The sequence below is a fragment of the Peromyscus maniculatus genome, chromosome 11 (assembly GCF_049852395.1).
Source record: "Peromyscus maniculatus bairdii isolate BWxNUB_F1_BW_parent chromosome 11, HU_Pman_BW_mat_3.1, whole genome shotgun sequence".
Taxonomy (NCBI): Eukaryota; Metazoa; Chordata; class Mammalia; order Rodentia; family Cricetidae; genus Peromyscus; species Peromyscus maniculatus.
In genome coordinates this window covers 91,587,332-91,607,480 of record NC_134862.1, presented here as the reverse complement: position 1 = coordinate 91,607,480, position 20,149 = coordinate 91,587,332, and the positions used below count along the sequence as shown (strand labels likewise).

Genomic DNA, 20,149 nt, shown 5'->3' with positions numbered 1-20,149 from the left:
CAGAAGGCAATCCTTCCACACAGGAGCGGCTCACACTTCCTGAAGCTCAAATGCAGACAGAAACCACACCGCTGCTGCTCAGACTCTGGGAAAGTAGAGAGCCAGGCGTCTCCGGGCAGAAATTTCACTTTGCAACTGTGAGATCTCCCACTACCCATCACCCTCCTACCCCTCCCCAGAGCAGAAGCTCCGACGTGCCCTTTGGTAAAGTAGCTGCGTGTGGATGTACGGCAATGAGGCCGGTCTCTAGGTGCTGAGGTCTGCCTTGTTCTCCATGTTAGACTGTCAACTCTACAAATGACTGAATTACATCCTTTCCTTCCCTTGCAGTTCCCCGGTGCCTGGGTCAGTGCCGCTCCGGACCTCTGAGTGTTCAGTAAAGAGGTAATGAAGTTCCCAGCACTCGGAAGCAGGAGACTGCTCATGCTCACTAACAAAGATATTCTGTAAAAATAAGATTTGGATTCGGCGTGTACATGTGTATGAGAAGGGACAGACAGAGGCGACAGCCGTGGAAATCAAGGGGCCTGAGAAGAGAAAGAAGTAAGATGCAACCAACATGAGGACAAACACACAGACCTACAAAAGACGCCAACGAAAGGCCCATGGAGTGAGTGCTTTCCTCGCCCAAACGGATCAACACATCCACCTGCTACAGCAAGGGTTTACGGCTTTGTGTTCTCAGAGGCTAAACCACATGATATGAACACGGGGACACACGGGTCTTCCAGAGTGTGTCCACTGACAGCCAGACGAGGGTAACAGTGCTGCGCTTCCAAGGCACAGTCTTCAGCCTGGCCTCGGAACTCTGAGGCCACTGCCAGGACCTCTCCCTCCTCATGATCAGCTCCTCATGGAGCCTGACCTTGATGAGGGGGTCACTCACATGTTGACTCTTCACCCCACTAGGGAGGAGCGGAGCCGTGTGGTGGGCGGAGTCATACATAAGAGTCCGCACAAGTCCTGCACAAGGGGTCATGGCCTCAGTCTGAAAGGGACCAACAATCTCTGCCTGGCTCCCTTGCCGAAACATGGCTCCACTGTAGCCAAGGATAGCGGTACTGCGGGGAGGCGGCAGCAAACGCCAAGAGCCCCATACATGTCCCTCAGCACGTCTCTAGGGGGACAAAGGACTAGAAAGACAAATTCCTTCCCATGCAGCAATTAGTTTAATTTTTTTTTTAACTTCAAACATGACTATGGAAGTATCAGACCGTCTTTCTGCTAGACTGTAAGGCCATCTGTACACCTTAATTAGACAAGACCGATGGCTTCCAGTGACAGAGGTCCAGGCTGGAGTCCCTGCTCCGTCACGTGCTCGACCGTCACTGAGCTTTTAGAGTCCTGAGTTTGCTCATCAGCAAGATGGGACTGAGAGCTGAAAAGAGATCTTAGGAGAACCAAAGGACAAGGTGGTGAGAACCTGACACAGCTCGACAGCTCTCCAAGTTAACTGGCTGCTGTTGACGGGAGGCGTTTCCAAACACAGCTGAGAAAATGCAGGCAGCCAGAGGGCGCCTGAACAACCACACAGTGTCACCATGCACGAGCCTTAAAGCCTGGACATTTCATTCACCGTCATAATTTACTTACGGCGACTTCACACCTAAATCTAAGAGTTACGGTAGACCCTTGACTAACACTAGGTGCCAGGAACTTCCTTAAACATATTAAATCTGGCCGTTACCCAGAGAAATCCTGTCTCAAAAAAATAAAAAATTAAGTTTGCTATCACACCAAAGCCTTCTAGTTCCATGAAGTATGATCATTATCACTTTCAATTCTATTCTACTCTTTTCAGGTTTTTATCATTTTAAATCATGTGTGTGTGCGCACTCCCGTCCACACGCACATGAGAGCAGAGAGGTGGAGGCCAGAGGCAAAGGATTCCCCTGGAGCTGGAGTCACAGGTGGTTGTGAACCACTCAACATAAGTGTGGGAACCAAACTCAGGTCCTCTTCAAGAGCCAACTCTGCAGTCCCATTTTATTATTTTTGAGATGTAGTTTTATGTAGCCAAGGTTGGCCTTGACTCACTGTATAGCTAAGGATGGCCTTGAACTCCTGAATCTCTTGTTTCACCTTCTGAGTGCTGGGATCCAGATGTGTGCCACCATACCTGCTCTATGTGGTACTGGGGTACTGAACCATACCTGCTCTATGTGGTACTGGGGATTGAACCCAGGGTCCTCTGAGTACTGAGCAAGCAACTGGTGAGGCTGAGTTTGGGGACAGCTGAAGTGACGTGCATGAGTGACAGGTCCACTTACGGTGGGAAGTGGGGATAAGTAAGAGGTAAAGAGGTGGGAGAAAGCTTTCTACAGTACTGCTGTTCACATCCACTCGCTGCTGGGGTCAGGACACGAACGATTTAAAAACCCCAAAGAGCACATGGCACAGAGCATATAGTTAGGTAGCTTTTACTATGCCATAAAAGAAAAATCGAATTATATGAAATGTGTGCTTCCTAAGACAGGAAGAAGGGGAAGGTGGGTGACATGTGAAGGGGTAGATTACCAGGGAATGCTGATCTATGCTGTTTCCTCAGCAACGGTATATAAACAATGCGCCAATGTTTTAACATGAAAGGAAGAATGAAAAAATGTCACTCCCTGCATGACGTTCTCATAAATCTTTGTATTCTATTTTAACTCAGTGCTCTCATTTTTCCTTCCTTTTTTGTTTTTTTTAATAGATAGGATTTTGTTTTGTTGCTCAGTCCCAACCAATCCTCCTGCCTCTGCATGCTGAGTAGCTGGGATTACAGGTGTGCACTACTGTGTCAGATCACTGCTTGCTTGAGTTTCTGTGTGGTCCTGAGTATCAAGTAACCCTTTGGCTTACTCTGCCTGTGGGTTTAGACTTGTAGCCTTTATACTTTTGGCCTTTGTTGCTTTGAAAGGGCTCATGAACTATTTCCTTGGCTACTTTAAAGAGATGGGCATTAAAAACAAAGATGCAAAAGTTATTTAAGTGGTGGGAGGTTCAGGGGGAGGGAGTGTGCTGAGTGGCCTTCTTGGCACAGGCAGCCATCGGCAAGGTTTCCAGATCCCTCCTTGGCCAGAGCTGAGGCTGGTAACAGAATCAGTCCATGTGTTCAGCAGTGGGGCCCATTTCCAGCATAAGCTGCTCACAGCTCCCTGTTTATAACCTTAGATCATTGCCTCTTGAAGTCAGATTTTGTTTTACGTCTATCCATATCATATTCTCTAGGCTCCATAAAACGCTGCTCTCCAAGTCCCCAGATGAAGCTTTCTGACTCTGACTACTTGAAATGCAGTTAAGGCAAATTTGAAAAGATCCTAAAACAGGCATTTCAAATTGATAAAATCATAACAATGATATCTTCAAACTGCCTTTGATTTCTGGTTATGTGAACAGGGAAAATCCTCCAGGAACTATGAAGGTGGGCCCTTTCGTGACAGCCCACACACACCATGGCCCACCGGCAGTACGTGGACAATGGGGGAGGAGATGGTACTGGAAACAAGGGTGATCTTGTCTCTAGACACTAGGCTGGCCAGCTTTAGCAAACTGAGGTACAAAACAGCCAGTTCTATTTGAATTTCAGAATACACACACACAAATACATACACACATGTATATATTCTAAGTTCCCACTGAATGCTCCTATTGAAAACTTCTCTGTTGTAAGCAATTCAAATGTACCAGGGCATCTCAGTGTTGACACCTCTACCCTGGTTTCTGTCCCTATGAAATTTGGGCTAGGTGGGAGATAGAGATGTGTAGGAACTTTACAAATGAATGGCATGGAGTGGCCATCCCTCCCTCCCACCTCTTCCTCAACTCTTCTCTAGGGAGGCTCCTTGGCTCTGGCCGGCCCCTCTCCATGTCTGTCTTCCCTTCAGAAATAAAAGCCTTCTCTCACTGCTCCAAGAACTTCCTGCCAACCTCCACTCCTGACAGCATCTCCCAACCCCACTCCTCCTGAGGGCTACGGCAGGGAAACAGGCAGCTTTGTGGCTGTAAACTTGGGGGCACCGGTGTGCTTCGACCTGCTATTGTTTGGGGGGAGTTAGGTTTGGGGCAGGTTTGGAGGGGGCTCTGGAATGGGAGTTTTCTCCCAGAGACTCCTCTCCCACACATCTACTCAGATGTTAGGAAACACATCGGGTGAGACTTGGAGCCCTGAGACAAACCAGGGCTGAAGCTGGATGTCAGACTCCAATGGCAGAGGGTGTCAGGAACCCCAGGACACTGCCCAGATTCTGGACGGGGGAGCCCTGCCTCCCCACACCCTCAACACAGACCTCTGATTAGTGGTCTTTAGCAATAACACCCTATTAGCCACACAGAGGTCATAAAAGCAGGGAAGAGATGGTTCTTGCTTTCAGACTTCCAAGAGTGTCTTACAGCCAAACATTTATGGCTCAGCTATCAATGCATGGGAAAATGAGAGAAACATTGCCACAACAATAAACGGCGGGTGAGACAGAGACGGATGGTGCCACCGTGCCATCTGTTATCATTTGGTGCAGAGAAAATTAATTTTTGAAGGCGTTTCATTTAACTTTGCAATATTTTGCAGCCTGACATCTGATTATCTCAACTTCTTCTATTTGTCTTCTTCCCCTTAAATCTAAGAATGTGGTGGGCGAGTGGGGAGGATGGGGGGCATCTAACGTGAGTATAGCTTCATGGCAGGTGGATGATCTGGACCTAGGCAAGCAAAAGTCACTACTGGCCACAATGAGATGCCTCCCAACTAAACATCCGCTTCCAAAAGACTTATATGTGTTACCTTCCAGAGCAAGGCACCGGGGTGGGCTGGACGACCAGATAAGGTTGTGTAAGCATTCGAGATACTCAGAACCCTCGAGTTTAAATCCGGGGAAGCAGCGATAGGCGATCACAGTTCCCACGGGGAAGGAGGTCTGGAACTCCGAGATGTTCACGTAGCCATTGGAAGAGGCTAGAGGTCTCAGGCAGCCTGTGAAACGCGAAGGGAAAATGGAAAGGTTTCACTAGGCCTCCTCTGCACACACACACAGCCAATGGCACAGAGGAGCTCTTTGGGATTGTCCCTGGGCAAGAAGAGGGCATTGCAGACTTGACCTACAAATAGACAGATGTTTGCTGGTGTATTTGAAATGGCACCACAAGGGTCAGATAGAGGGTTAGGAGGAAGAAGGGAGGCAAGCACGCCCCTAGCCAGGTGAATCTGTCCCAAATGGAACAGGAGCATCTCTTGAGGGGCTTTTATAAACCAGAGGTGCCCAGGCCCCATGTACAGGAGGGGACCCTGCGGGTCACTACGTGTTTATGAAGCTCCCCATGTCATTTAAGGTGACCTCAGGGATGAGGGCCCCTGAGGCACCCTAGGAGGAAACAGACACTACAATGGCTAGGGGTTTGTGACTGGGGCTGGCGATGTTCCAAACTCAGTCAGAGGACGGAATCCTGCTTGGGCTGGTATGCCTAGATTTCTGGATATCTGGTTTTAAGTGAAATAGGTCAAGAGTCTTAAAGTGTGCTGGTTTTCAAGCTTGAGAATTCCCTAGAGGGACGGAGAGACACTGACTCCAGGTCAAATGTCTCAGCAGGTCTCAGTGGAACCCAGGCATTATGCGTTGCTAACGGCCAGGTGGGAGGGGCCTCTGAGAAGCACAGCCTTGCAATGGCTCCGTAGTCCTCCAAACAGAACAAGTCATGTGCTATCAGAGAAGAAATGGGAAACTGGACTCCTGCTTCTAAACCACCGGCTACCTTTGGGTCTTGAAAACCGTGCCATTCCTAATGGTATGGAATCCTGGGTGTGCCTTTCCTGCTGCCCTAGAACTGTGGTGACTCCAGTGAGGCCACTGGAGGGCACAATGACATCACAGGGTGACACTCTTCCGGGGGCAAGCATGTGTGTGAAGCAAACAGTGTGTAATGAAAATACCCGCTTTCCAGGACAGCTGTGGGGCACAGGGTTTGTACTCTGCTCAATGGCAGGTGGCCAAGCGCTCCTCCAGAGGCAGCTTTTTTAGACCCTGTCTGGAGGGGCTCTCTCAGGCAGCTGCTGTGGTGCCTGTGCACCAGAGCGAGGAAAGACCTGAGGCACCAGGGGTGCAGAGCGTAGGGACAGACACACTCACTCACACTTGCCATTGTTTGGTGCCTACCTTACTACCGTGCCTTGGGCCACCAAGGTCCACAATCGGAGCAGGCCCTGACTCAGAACCACTCAGGATGTTTCTAGACCCTCCCCACCCCCGCAACCCTCAAAGCAGCAGAACTCGGCACCTTTTTACTCCATCTCGTGGTTTTCTCAATCTCTGCCACTTGTGTGTGTGTGTTTGTGTGTATGTATATGTGTATGTATGTGTGTATGTATGTGTATGTGTGTATGTGTGTGTATATGTGTATGCGTGTATATGTGTATGTGTATATGTATATATGTGTATGTATATGTGTGTGTGTATATGTGTATGTGTTTATGTGTATGTATGTGTATGTGTGTGTATATATGTATGTGTATATGTATATATGTGTATGAATATGTGTGTGTATGTGTGTGTATGTGTGTGTGTATGTGTGTATGTGTGTGTGTGTGAGAGAGACAGTATGTACATGTGTGGAGACTGAAGACTGATGTTGGGTGTCTTCTTCTATTGTTCTCTCTCCTTTTTTGAGACGGAATCTCTCACTGTCCCAGAAGGTCACCGTCTCGGCTAGGCTGGCTGACCTAGAGATCTCCCTGTCTCTGTGCCCCCAGTGCTGGGACACAGACACTTGTCACCGTGCCAAGCCCAGCTTCTGGGGTCCTGGAGATCCCAACTCAGGTTCTCACACTTCCAGGTACTTTATCAACTGAGTCATCTCCTGTGTTCCCTCCCTTAGCTGGCTTTTAATTTTCCTGAGCTAAAAACTGGTAATGTTTGCAGCAAATGCGGTGTGAAGAGTCAGAGGGAGGGGCGGAAATTGGGGGAAAAAATGGAATCAGTAATTGAGAAACAGCAGACAAATCCATTAACGGGCACAGAAGGAAGGCATGGGATGCTTACACAGTTCCGGTGGCTGACAGGATGCCGGCCCAGTGCTCCCTGCGGAGATGGGGCTCCAGCTCTCAGCTGCTTTGTCAGGAGATGCCTGGACTCTCCCAAATCACAACTGCTTCTGCCCCACAGCGGGCAGGGCAGGCAGATACTCTCCAAAGCCTGAAGTAGCTGCCAACAAATGGCCTCTGAGCAGCCTGCCCTCCACTCCTCCGGAGGAGATGGCGGGAGCTGTAATTCGAGTGGCTAATCAGCGCTGAGAGGGAAAGCATGCTCACTCTTGGTTGGAGACAGCCCCTCCTAAATCTAACAGTGGGAAACAGGCTTCCACTCAATAGTTCAGTGGGATTTCCATTTGCACTTCTAGATAATAGAGACATGCCCACTGGAGCTTTAGCCCCTGGATCTATAGGTGCAAATAAAAGTTCTAGAATGAACTGTCACTCTTAAGAGCCAATTACAATCCACCAGGGGGCTCGGAGAGGTGCCAGGCTGTCTGCAGCAACTCAGAATCCTGCTCTCCTGGCGTTGCACCAGCCAGGCGGCCAGAGGAAGGCTGCTGCAGCCGCAGTTCCCGCCCCAGCAGCAGGAACACACAGGATGGGCCCCGGGCCACAGCACAAGCAGGGCACCTCCCCTGCGGGGTGGAGGGCTCTGGCGAGGGACAGCGGGGCTGGGGCCCCTGGAATTGTTTGAAGCCGCACATCTCTCAAGAGTAGCCCAGTGCAGGCCTGGTGGTGTAAGCCCATCGTTCCGGCTACTTGGGGGACCGAGGCAAGAGGACCACAAGTTCAGGGCCTATCTGGGTGATAGAGTGAATTCAGGGCTAGCGTGGGCAATGTAGTGAGCCCTTCTTTCAAAATCAGGAGCAAAAAGAGGAAGAGGGGTATAGCTGAGAAGCAGGACTCTGACCTCGCATGTGTGAAACCCTGGATTTGAATCTCAGTAATACCACAAATTAAAAAACAAAAACAAAAAGCATAGCCAGTCATCTCTCTTGTTGCTGACCTAGAAAAGTCATGTCTGGAGCAGAATCTGAGAAAGGGAGAGGGACCCAGACTGGCCAGACAGAGCAACAGCGAGGCACTCATCTGAACTCTTTAAAATGACACCCCAAAAGGCCACAGGGAGAAAGGATTCCTAGGGAACACGCTGGACTTAAGCAATAAAAGGGGAACCAGAAAGAGCGAGGGGCCACAGAGAAAGGATGCGGAGGGAACAGGGCTTCAGGGAGTGGCTGGACTCGGAGGTGCTTTCCTTCACCCGTTCACCAGTTCATCCAGCCCCGGAATGGATCTGTCCCTGCAATTAATCTGCGGCTAATGATGTTTGTTTGCAGGAGAAGCCCAACCCAGGCGCCAGCTGCTTGTTTTGCAGGCAGTCTCTGAACAGATAAATAAAACCCACGTCTCTATTAGGGCAGGCTAGTGACAGGCCACAGGGCAGGGAGTGTGGTGGCCGGGCTCCTCTGTCCTTCCAACCCTGAACCCTTCGTTCCTTCACAGGGCCTCGACTCTTAAGCTCTCGTGTAGGAAAACAATTTATTTCTGATGACGGGGCACACAAAGCAATATCAGGGCCTGCCAGTTGTGATTTCCCAGCCCAAAGTTAACATTCACCTCAACTTGAAGATGCCAGAGCTGTTGGAGCACATCTGAATGCTCCTCCCTTCTCCCTCAAATTATGAATTATGCATTGGCTTTTCTGGTCCTTTAGACCAAGCCACATGTCAAAAAATAAAATCAGAATTAATGTGAACTCAAGGGCTTATTTTCAAAAACAGGTCCTTCTGTATACGGTGGCTGGGGCAAATTTTTTAAAATGTGAAAGGATAAATACTCACTGTGTGGTTTGGAAGCATTTGAATGTGATTTTTGTCTGCTTTCCATGCATTATAAAACGGGATAACATTATGAAGAGAAGAGAGTCTCTGTAAGATGGGTTTACTATATTCCCACCACGACTCAAGTATTACTCCCTGCAATTTCCATTAAGCAGACAACAATTCATCTATGTGTTCACAGCCAGTTACAAAGCCTCCAAATTCTTTTCAATTTATTATTATTATTATATTACTATTATTATTGTGGGAGGGCACGCACATGTTATGTGTGCATGTGTGTAGGCACACACGTACAAGCCAGAGTGCCCATGGGGGTCAGTTCTCTCCTACCTTTACTATTGCATTTCAGGGAGCCACCTCAGGTTGTCAGGCTCACAAGCCAGCGCCTCTGCCTGCTGAGTCCCTTCACTAGCCCAGCTCTCCTAATTCTTACACTGCTTTTACTGATTTTCTATGGAAAGGGAGCGATGCCCCACATACTAAAGAACAGGGACTCTCCTCTCTAGACTGGGAAATCTCGGTATATGGTGCTGACCACCATAAGGAGCAATGAGATCCTAAGAGAGGTCACAGAAAGATAGGGCGGGCCTGGGTGAGGTGACTTTGTATCTTTCTGCCGTAATCTCTGCCGCTGTGTGAGAAGGTCATGTGCATGCACCTTCTTCAACGCAGTCGCGACAAGTCCAGTTGACAACAGTGGCTCCCATCTCATACCTTGACAGATGGGCAGGTTACTCCATGTCCCATCATCACGACATAATGAAACCATGTTGTACAGGTCAGGGTACCGGATCTTGTATCCCTCATGACAGGCGATGATTAACTTATCTCCGTGTCTATACGTTTTGTTGTGAATCTCAGCATCTTCAATTTGGGGGATGCGGCAGTCTGCAAGAAAAGATGAATATTACTTTTTTTTTTTTTGCGATTTAAAATGGTTCATAGCTTTACAATGAAGTTCTTGTTTTCAGGCCTGGTCTCAAACTATACAACAAATAGATACATGGTATCTCACCTGTCACCAGACTCAGGGGACAACGACAAGCTCACAGCCTGTGTCACAGAACTAACAGAAAGAGGGACCCAGTGTGCAGGGACCACCTCCTAAAAAGAACTTTATTTGCTGCCTATAACAATTCCTATCTGTGGTGGTTTGAAAGCAAATGTCCCCATAAGCTAATAGGGAGTGGCACTATTAGGAGGTGTGGCCTTGTTGGAGGAAGTGTGTCACTGTGGGGACTGAGGTTTGAGGTTTCTTATGCTTGAGCTGTGCCCACTGTGAATTCAACTCACTTCCCATGGCCTGCGGATCAAGATGTAGAACTCTCAACTCCTTCTCCAGCATCATGTCTGGCTGCACATTGCCATGTTTCCCACCATGATGACAATGGACTAAACCTCTGAACTGTAAGTAAGTCACCCAAATGAAATGCTTTCCTTTATAAAAGTTGCTGTGGTCATGGTGTCTCTTCACAGTAATTGGAACCCTAAGACACTAACAGACTGCTGATCTGAATGATTCTGGAAATGAATGGAACGCCAGCTGTATTTTGGACAGGATTTAACATGGTTTAGCCTGTCAGGGTAGTGGCTGCAGCCATCCAGCCATGGTGCAGGGCCTGGCCTCAGTCGGATGAGCGAGCATGGTGTGCAGAACAGCACGCAGGCTGACCTGCCTTGGCGTTCGCTGCTGGTCTGGACTGGCCTTCCCTTTAAGAATTAACTAGCAGAGTTGGGAGGTGGCCGGTTTGAGGAGTCAAGTCAATGGATAGCGTGCCCACTTGGACATCACAGACTGGTTGACATTGGCTAGTCAGAGGGAAAAGCTCCTAGGCCTTGCTCTCAAGATTGATTTTCCAGCCTGTGCTAAGATTAATGTAGGATGCTTCACACAAGTTGGGTGTGCTGCAGTGGGGGGGGGGGTAGCTGGGGTGGGTAATATACTCTGGTCAAAAAAGAGTCTGTATGGGACTTGACACAACACCAGCTCACTACATGGGAGAGCCACATAGCAGTAAGGCTTTGGAGTTCAAGTCCCACTAAAGCAGAGAAAACAGGCTGCGATGTGCTCTAGGACCAAGGGGAAGGCCAGTCCAGACCAGCTCTAACAAACCTTCAAGTTCAACAGAAGAAAAGGTCATCCACATCCTCTCTGTTCACACACACTCTGTGGCATCCACTTCTCCCAGAAGGAAGGGTAAGGCAAGTATAAGGTAAGATGGTGCCTGGAATAACTATCTGCCCCAACGAGCTCTGGTGATGGTAAATAACCACTGACCTCATTTCTAGAAAAGGGATCAGGACCTTGAGTATCTTAAAAGTACATGTGTAATCTTCATTAATGCTGAAGTGAGTTTCAAAGAGGAATATGGACATTCCTTGGCTTTCACAAAGAGCCATATTCAGAAAATCTCAACGTAAATTGAAAACATTAAAAGCTGAAAATGGGGCTGGGGAGATGGTTCAATCAGCAAAATGCTTGCAAGCCTGAAGACCTGAGTTCAAGTCCTAGAAAACAGAAAAACAAAAAACAAACAACAACAAAACCAAATGGACAAGGAGTGGCGGTGTACACTTGTAATCCTTCAAAGGCAGAGACGAGTGGATTCCCAGGGCCTGTTGGCCAGGCAGTCTAGCCTAATGGGTGAGCTCTAGGCCAATGATAGACCCTGTCTTAAAAAACAAGGTGGATGACACTCCCGAAGGACGACACCCAAGGTTGTTCTCTAGCTTCCACACGCCTGGGTACGCACATGTATGTGTGTCCCTCCCTCCACCACATGCACGCACACACAAAGTTGAAAGTGTTACATACACAACCTACGCCTCCCAGCTCAACTACCCAGCATAGTTTAGAATGTGGGTCACTCGCCCTCACTAGCTTGCGGTTGACTAGAAGCCACTGCCCAGCATCGAGATGGAATTCTGTGCCACGTATCACTAACCCAGGAAAACACAAAATTCAGGATGTGAAGTAAGGTTTCTACTGAGCGGGCATCGCTCTCACGTCACGGAAAAGTCGAAGCATTGTTAAGCTGAACCACTGTTAAGTCGGGGACTGTTTCTAACCCAATGTCCTCCACCACAGATTCATCCATTCAGAAAAAAATAAATCACAGAGCCACTTCACACGTGCCATTAGCAAAGACTAGAAGCATCTGTCAATATTTGACTCTGTCACTTACAATCCGGCCAGCAGTTAGAACTTAGACTGGAGAGCCATAAATGGTCACTTCCAGGATGTAGTTTGGAGGACTCGCAAAGGTTTCCATTCTGAAAAGCCACATTGCCCCGGCCCACCACAGCCAGTGCTGAACACTGAACCTATTAAAAATGGAGATTCAGGATAACGAGCAAGCGCAAGGCGAGGAAGATCCTCAGGCAATGCTGCGCAGTTACACCCAGTGTAGACTAATTTATTAGACCAGTCAGCAGAGTACAGTCCCAGGGGTGGGGGCAGGTGCCGGGGGAGTCAACAATGTTTCCAAGATGTTGGTTATATGTACAAATGCAAAACCGTTCCCAGGAATATGAACACATATGAGCCTTACAATCCACATTGTTACATTAAAGGCTCTAAATGTCTTGCTGTAAAGAACTTGACTTAGATTCCCATGAACTGGAATTTGTAAGTCTTTCTTATTCACCCTGCTGTTCGTTCATTTGTTCAGTGACTACCGAGGCCACACTCCGGGTCCAGTGCATCCTAGGTGTGGGGTGGGGTCGGGGAAGGAGGCACCGTTTCCGATCTTACAGCGTATGCATGGAGGAGGGCTTCTAACCGCAAAATTAAGAGACAAATGAGCTAGAAAATAACGGGCGAATCTCGCGACTGCGATGAGCTCATAATGTGATAAGATAGGGAGCGACTTGGGGACTCATTTAATTCGAGCAGACAGGCAAGGGGCCTCCGAGGAAACGACATTTATTAAGCTGAGACCTGAATGACAGCACAGATCCAATTACACGTGGATCTGGGAGATTTCGGGCAGAATGGTGAGGCCAGCACAAAGGCCGGAAAGGAGTCTGGGGTGCCCCACCACACCAGGGAAGACCTGTGTGTTTGGAAAATGGCAGCCAAGATGGGCGGGTGGCGCCCAACGAGAGGGCAAGAGTTTCCACCTAAAACCTGAGAAAAAAGATTCTAAAACGGAACTAAAAACAGCTTCCTAATTGTCTCTCTTAAATGAGCAGCAGCTGCCGGTTTGAGTTACTGGCGGGTTCCTGGCGTGTGCGCTTGACCTGCAGTATGGCGGGAATGAGGCCTCTGCAAGTGGCACAATTAAGCTGCGTGGTGGATTTAGCCTTTGCTAGTACAAAACAAAACAAAACAAAAAAAAAAAAAAAAGAGGTTTCTGGGCTACACACTGCTTGGATAAAAGTGTAGACCCACTATTTCTGAGACTTGATGGCTCCCAGAGCTGGTGGAAAACGTACTACCGCCAAGTTGGGAAATTGAAGGGGGCGGAGCCAGCAGCCACAGAGCCGTTTCAGGCTTAGAAGGCTACAGTTTAAAGCAATAAGTTCGCAATAAGACAGATTCAGATGGAACAAGACTTTAAATGCTTTACAATGTGTGTAAAAATGTACATAGGCTTGGAAGAGAGAGGAAAAGGAACATAGACAGTTATATAAAGAAATAGAAAGTTTTAAAATAATAAAGTCTTTAAAGAGAAAGTAAAAGTAATATAAAAAATAAGCCATGTAAAGATGGATATCACACAGAGAGTCTGGATTATATTGTCTTTGGGATTTTTAACTGCAGAAAAACATTTGATCGTAAAAGATGTTGAGTTAAACCAATATGTATATATTAAAGATACCTTGGCTTTAAAATTTGGATATAAGGATGTGTTACTTTGGAAAGGAGACTCTGCTTTTGTCTCTACAGAAAGCCAGAGGCTATGGATTTGTTCCAGATTAAGATACATCAGGTTTGACCAGCCAAGACCACCTGAAAGGTCTTCCAGGTCTCCGATGACACCATGGCCCAGATGATCCAACATCCAGAATCGTTTCAAGGCAACTGGCTCAGACGATACAGTCTCACGGACTACTCCATGAACCTAAAATTTTCTTTGTATCCCCATAAGATACTGCGCCCCCCTCCAGCAGGAAGTAGTAAGAGAAGCTACGCCCAAATTCCCAAATATACCAAGCTGGCTTTAAAGATGTGTAAAAGTTAAAACCTTCCTTTTTAAAAAAAGAAAAGGGGAAGTGCTGTGGGATGTTCTGTATGTCCTGTGGGAGCCCTTCTTGGGTTCTTTGTGGCGTTACCCAGCAGGTCCGTATAGAGGATGATTAGGACCATGGGCCTGAGTGCAGGTGTTTGAGATGGTCTGCACTTGGCTGTGCTGGGGGATGGTCGGTATGTCAAGTTGTTCTGATTGATTAATAAATAAAACCTGATCGGCTGTGGCTAGGCAGGAAGGATAGGCGGGACTAACAGAGAGGAGAAATAAAAGGACAGGAAGGAAGAAGGACTGACTGCCAGTCGCCGCCATGACCAGCAGCATGTGAAGATGCCGGTAAGCCACGAGCCACATGGCAAGGTATAGATTTATGGAAATGGACTAATTTAAGCTATAAGCACAGTTAGCAAGAAGCCTGCCACAGCCATACAGTTTGTAAGCAATATAAGTCTCTGTGTTTGCTTGGTTGGGTCTGAGCGGCTGTGGGACTGGCGGGTGACAGAGATTTGTCCTGACTGTGGGCAAGGCAGGAAAACTCAAGCTACAGGCGGGGGGTGGGGGGGGAGAGGAAGGGCCGGAGCACACAGGGCCTGACGGATTAGGACAGAGCCTGGGGTTTTGTTTAGTGGAAGGGACACCAGTAGAACCTAAGCATCTGGAAGGATCTGGTTTACATTCTCAAAGGGTTTGTCACACGTGCAGTGAAGGATGAATCTTGGCCAAAGGATGGTCTCGTCCTCAGGTCCTGGGAGGTAACCTCTAAGTTCCTGGAGTGTCCTGACTGAGATAAGTACCCATGCTCACCTGGTAGCATTAGGCGTGCTACGTAGTCTGTGTGATTTGGGACACCAAATATCAGTTCAGCTTCTGGGGGCACTGGAGACCAATGTCAGCCCAGAGTGGTCAACTGTGTCTACAGGAAAGAACCCCGATAAAATCCTGGAGTCAGTCTCCCTGGTTGTTGATACACTGTCATACACCGCTGCTGGAAGGGGAGGCACTGTCTGCATCTCCCTGGTTGTTGACACACTGTCATACACCGCTGCTGGAAGGGGAGGCCCTGTCTGCACAGCTCCGCTGGGGGCTTGTGGCTGTGACTCCTGGATCCTGCCCTACGTACCTCTTCCCTTGGGCGATTTTAGCTTGTGTACCCCCATTCTAATACACTTATCCACGAGGATCATAGGTTTTCTAAGTTGTGTGAGTCTGACTGAATCACTGAATTTGAAAGTGGCCTTAGAGATACCCAGGTCTGTGGACAATGTCAGACTGAGGGCGGCTGTAGGGCCCTGAACTTTGTACCACTGGATGGTATTTTAATGTGCCATCTACCAGCATTCATTAGCACTGCTATTTCATTCAGTACAAGAGAGACCGCCCTGACCATTGGTTTACTCAGGAGCAGGTCGCAGAAGCTGAATGGAATCAGCCCAGGCTGATGATGCCATTATGGACAATCAACATGGAGCAAGGAAAAGGAGAGGTGACGGCCATTGCTGTCCAGAAGGAGCCGACGGAAGAGAGGGGGTGCTGGTGAGAAAAGAGGTGCCACCCTGTGTGTGGCTTTGCTTCCCAAGCAGGGATGGTTCCGGCTGGTTCTTTCCTCTTTAAAGGATGTTGACTTTAATGAAACCTGATGCAGTGTTGGAACAGAACACTTGGTACCTTGTGGCTCTAAGTGATTTCTACTGTGGAATTATTAGTTCCCTGCCTGAAACCACTAAGAAACACACAGACATAGAACAGACACAGACACAGACACAGACAGACAGACGGTCACATACACACAACACACACAGAGAGGGGATCAAAACAATTATGGTAGGTATAATTCTGTGCGTTTTGCTACTGAAAAGCACCCCCCCTTTAAAAAAAAGACTTTCTTTTCTTTTTTTGAGACAGGGTCTTGCTACATAGCCCAGGATAGCCTATAACGTTGTGTTAAGCTTACAGTGTTTATTTTTGTATTTTTATATTTACAACTTAGATAATGAATTTGTGTGGATATTAGCTATCCATTCTGCAGGGCAAGACTGTTACACCTTACATATCCTGGAGTATATATGCAACATTCACAAAGACTGTCCACATGGGAAATTCAGTCCCAACAAACAGCAAGTGATTGACATTATTGAGCATGTATTTGAGCCACAATGAAAATAAGACAGAAACAATTGTTATAAAACTCACTCCTAGCTGGGCGGTGGTGGCGCACACCTTTAATCCCAGCACTCAGGAGGCAGAGGCAGGCAGATATTTGTGAGTTCGAGGCCAGTCTGGGCTACCAAGTGAGTTCCAGGAAAGGCGCAAAGCTACACAGAGAAACCCTGTCTCAAAAAAACAAAACAAAAACAAAACAAAACAAAAAAAACAACAACAAAAAAAACTCACTCCTATGCTGAAACTGAGTAATATTTAATAGTAATTATCTTCCTAAATAACCCATTGGTCCAATAAAACAATAACATAAAAAAACAAAATATTTTGGATGATTAACAATGAAAAGTTGCATATTGTAATATATGCTATGCAGATAAATCTATGGCTGTACATTTCTCTTTAAGCCTAAACACACAGAGAAAGCCCAGCATGGTTGCTCACACATGCCAGTAGTCCCAGCACTCAGGAGGCAGAGGCAGGTTGTCCTGGAACTCTATAAGTTCAAGGTCAGTCAGGGCTACACAGTGAGACTCAAGAAATAAACAAAAGAATATCTAAGTACACACAGAAAAATTAAATATTTAAAAAAGTCAAGAACATACATCTTAGTGTTGATTAAGTGAAATCTGTTGATCAGTTGTTCAAGTTTTCCATGCTATGTTTTTACTGCAGATGTGGGTTTATGCTTAAAGTTCTATTGGATTTTGCTTTATGAATATTGAGGTATGTTACTAGGTATATATAAATTCAGGGTGATAATTTAGAACTAAAATTAAGAATTCTTAAATGGTCAGAAGATGGGTAGGTGATTAAACATGAAAAAAGTACAAGGAAATAAATAATTAAGAATAAATGATAGAGAGAGCTTTAATGATAAAAGAAACAAGACAAGAAGGACCAGCAAGATCCTTTGAAGTCACAATCAACAATCCCTGACGGCATTTATCAAGAACTACATAGTGCACCCAACCATGTAAGGATGAAAAGACATAGCATTGGCATAGCCTACATTAAAAAAATAAAGAAGACAGAAAGAAAATTTGAAATCAAAACATTTGAGAATTCAGATGAAGTCAAATTCTTCATGCAAGGTAAGAAATACTATCATTTACTGAAATTGCCAAGTTATACTTATATAAAATATCAAGTAAATTCAGTTTAAATCAGAAAGGCTTCCCACAAAGCCTACTCCAGACTCAAGATACTTCTTCGTGAATTCTGCTGAATATGTGTGCAAGATCGGGCAGCAGTCTCACTCCCTCCCTGTGTGAGCAAGATGTAACCTTCTGCAGGCCACCAGCAGGTTTACCGGGCAGCCTCCTTGATTATTATACAAGTGGAGAGAACGTCACAGATGGGTAAAACATTCAGGACAACCTACCTCAGCAACACAATGCAGACCTTAAGATGAACACATCAGTGAACATAATTTAAACACATCACAAAGTACACCGACTTAACATCTAATGATCATCCAGTGTGACTTGAACATTTAGCAGAATAAAGGAGAGAATTACCATCTTATTAGATGTGAAAAAGCATTTGATAAAATTCCACATCCACTCATATTAAAACAAAAAAAACTCTTAATAAGCTAGGAATTAAACAAAATACTGCAATTTAATAGGGAATATTATTAGAAAAGTATGTATTGTAAAAATCTAGAGGGCATCAATTTGGGAATGGGCCCCTGACTGGAATGCCCACTCCTTACACTTGTTGGACGCCACACTGGGTTTCCTCACTGAAGCAGGGACCCAAACAAGAGGAAAGTGGAAAGAATCAGCTAGCTAGAAAGAAAAGCTTTAGTATTCAAACATGACATGACAATGCATGTGGTAAGCCCCAAAAGAATCCACAAAGACAGGAGCTAGAGAGGCAAGGGCTCAGCAGGTAAGAGCATTTGTTACTCTTGCTGAGGACCCAGGTTCAATTCCCAGCGCCCACATGGTGACACACAACCTTCTGTAACTCCAGTTCCAGGGGGTCTGATGCCCCTCTTCTGGGCTCCATAGGTATCTTCTGATCTCCAAGGGCACCTGGCATGTCCATGGTACATACACATACACGTAGGCAAACTCTCATAGACACATAAAATAAAGTAAATCAATATAAAAAAACTTACAAGAATGTACACGTATAAGTAGTAAAGTTCATAATGAATTTCTAACAGATAAATTTAAACAATCTTAAAACTTTTATCAAGCACATAAAATTTGAATTGCGAAATTCAAATAAATAAACAAAAGACAAGACCTCCATATAGAAAATATTATTGAGAACAATTGTTAAAGACCTTAGTAAGTAGAGAGAGCCAATATTGCATAGGTCTTATTTTCCTCAGAATTTTAACTATAAATCTGTCCTATTTTTCTTTTCTAGTTGCTATGACAAAATACCCTGGCAAAAACTTCGGGTTTATTTCCACCATGATACCAGATTATAGTCATAGCTGGGAAGTTACGGGGGTCACAGACTGAAACAGCTAGTCACATTCATAGTCAGGAGCAGAGAGAAGATGAATGCACACATGCTTACTGCTCAGTTCCCTTGTCCACTCTTAGCACAGTCCAGGACCCGAGGCTAGGGGATGCTGCCACCCTTCAATTAGCATCATCAAAAGATCACCCATAGACACCCCCACAGGTCATCCTAATCTACACAATTCCTCGTTGAGACTCTCTTCCCAGGTGATTCTAGACTGTCAAGTTGACAAAACTAAACATCACAAAACCCAACATAATAATGCTCAGGATTCAAACTTTTTGATAGTTGATAGTTGATGCACTCATTCTAAACTTTATATGGAAACATGGAAGGCCAAGAAGAGCCAAGACAGTCTTGAAGGCACAGAGAAAGGGGGTAACGCTTATGTTATGAGCATTTAAGAGCAATTACAGAGCTGAAGTCATTAAACCAGAATTACACACAGCACACGACGGACAGACCAATAGAACAGAGACTAGGCCAGGACTTTCATCTCCTGACATAGTTGGCCATGGGAAGCAGCGGGGTCATCCATTCTAATGAACAGTGCTATGTGTGTTATATACAAACTCAGCCCAAGAGGGAGGGTTAGAGGGCTAAATATGAAGGCAAGGTTCTGAGATGACAGAATAAAATGCAATATCATAATGCAAAGACATTTTTGAAAAATTTATTTTCTTTTTTAAATTGGTGTGTGTGTGTGTGTGTGTGTGTGTGTGTGTGTGTGTGTGTGTGTGTGTGCAGGTGCCTGTGGAGGCCAGAAGAGGATATCAGACTGGAGCTGGAGTTACAGGCAGTTGTGAGCCACGTAATATGGATGGTGGGAATCAAACTTGGGTGTTCTGGAAGAGCCATCTCTCCAGCCCTGTGAAAACATTGTTTAACATGACAAAGAAAACTCCTACACAACTTTAGCATAAAGAAAAAGATTGATAAATTTGACTACATGCAAGTTAAAATATTCTGTGCATCACACTGATAATAAGAGAGTAAAACCTTAAGCCACAGAACAGCTTTGTAGCACCTATAACCAACAAAGGACTCGGATCTAGTGTATATAAAATCTCCTAAAAAATCAATACAGAAAAGACAACTAATCAATAAATGGTTAAGCGAATTAAGCAGGCACTTCACAGGAGGGAGTCACAAGCTAGCCAATAAACACAGAGAGGTTCTCAACTTTATTATTCACCGGGGAAATGAGCATTAAAGGTGGGAGATTCAGAGAGTGGTGGGACGTGCCTGCAAAAGTCGGACTCAGGAAACTGAGGCAGGTGTGCCCCGAACAGTACGACACAGTCTCAAAACAAACCCAACCAACCAACCAACCAAAATCAAAGAAACAAACTCCCCAACAACCATCCCACTACAATGTTAGAGAGAGTACTACATGTCTGCCAGATGGCTAAAATATTGCTAATACTAAGGGACATATTCTGTTTGTGGGAGTACAAACTGGTACAACC

The 20,149-nt window shown here is 46.2% G+C and overlaps 1 protein-coding gene across 2 annotated transcripts in view; it reads right to left on the bottom strand.

Annotated features, from left to right (window-relative positions):
• Susd4 (sushi domain containing 4) overlaps positions 1 to 20,149 on the bottom strand; it is a 131,357-nt gene that overhangs the window by 32,275 nt on the left and 78,933 nt on the right. Inside the window, exons 4-5 of one of the 2 annotated variants that reach the window (XM_076548123.1) lie at positions 9,559 to 9,732; positions 4,764 to 4,951 (exon numbers count right to left, since the gene is read on the bottom strand). In XM_076548123.1, coding sequence (XP_076404238.1) covers positions 4,764 to 4,951; positions 9,559 to 9,732 — 362 coding nt within the window. Of the gene's footprint in view, positions 1 to 4,762; positions 4,952 to 9,558; positions 9,733 to 20,149 lie in introns of both variants that reach the window. The other variant, XM_006988600.4, reaches the window with a different exon arrangement.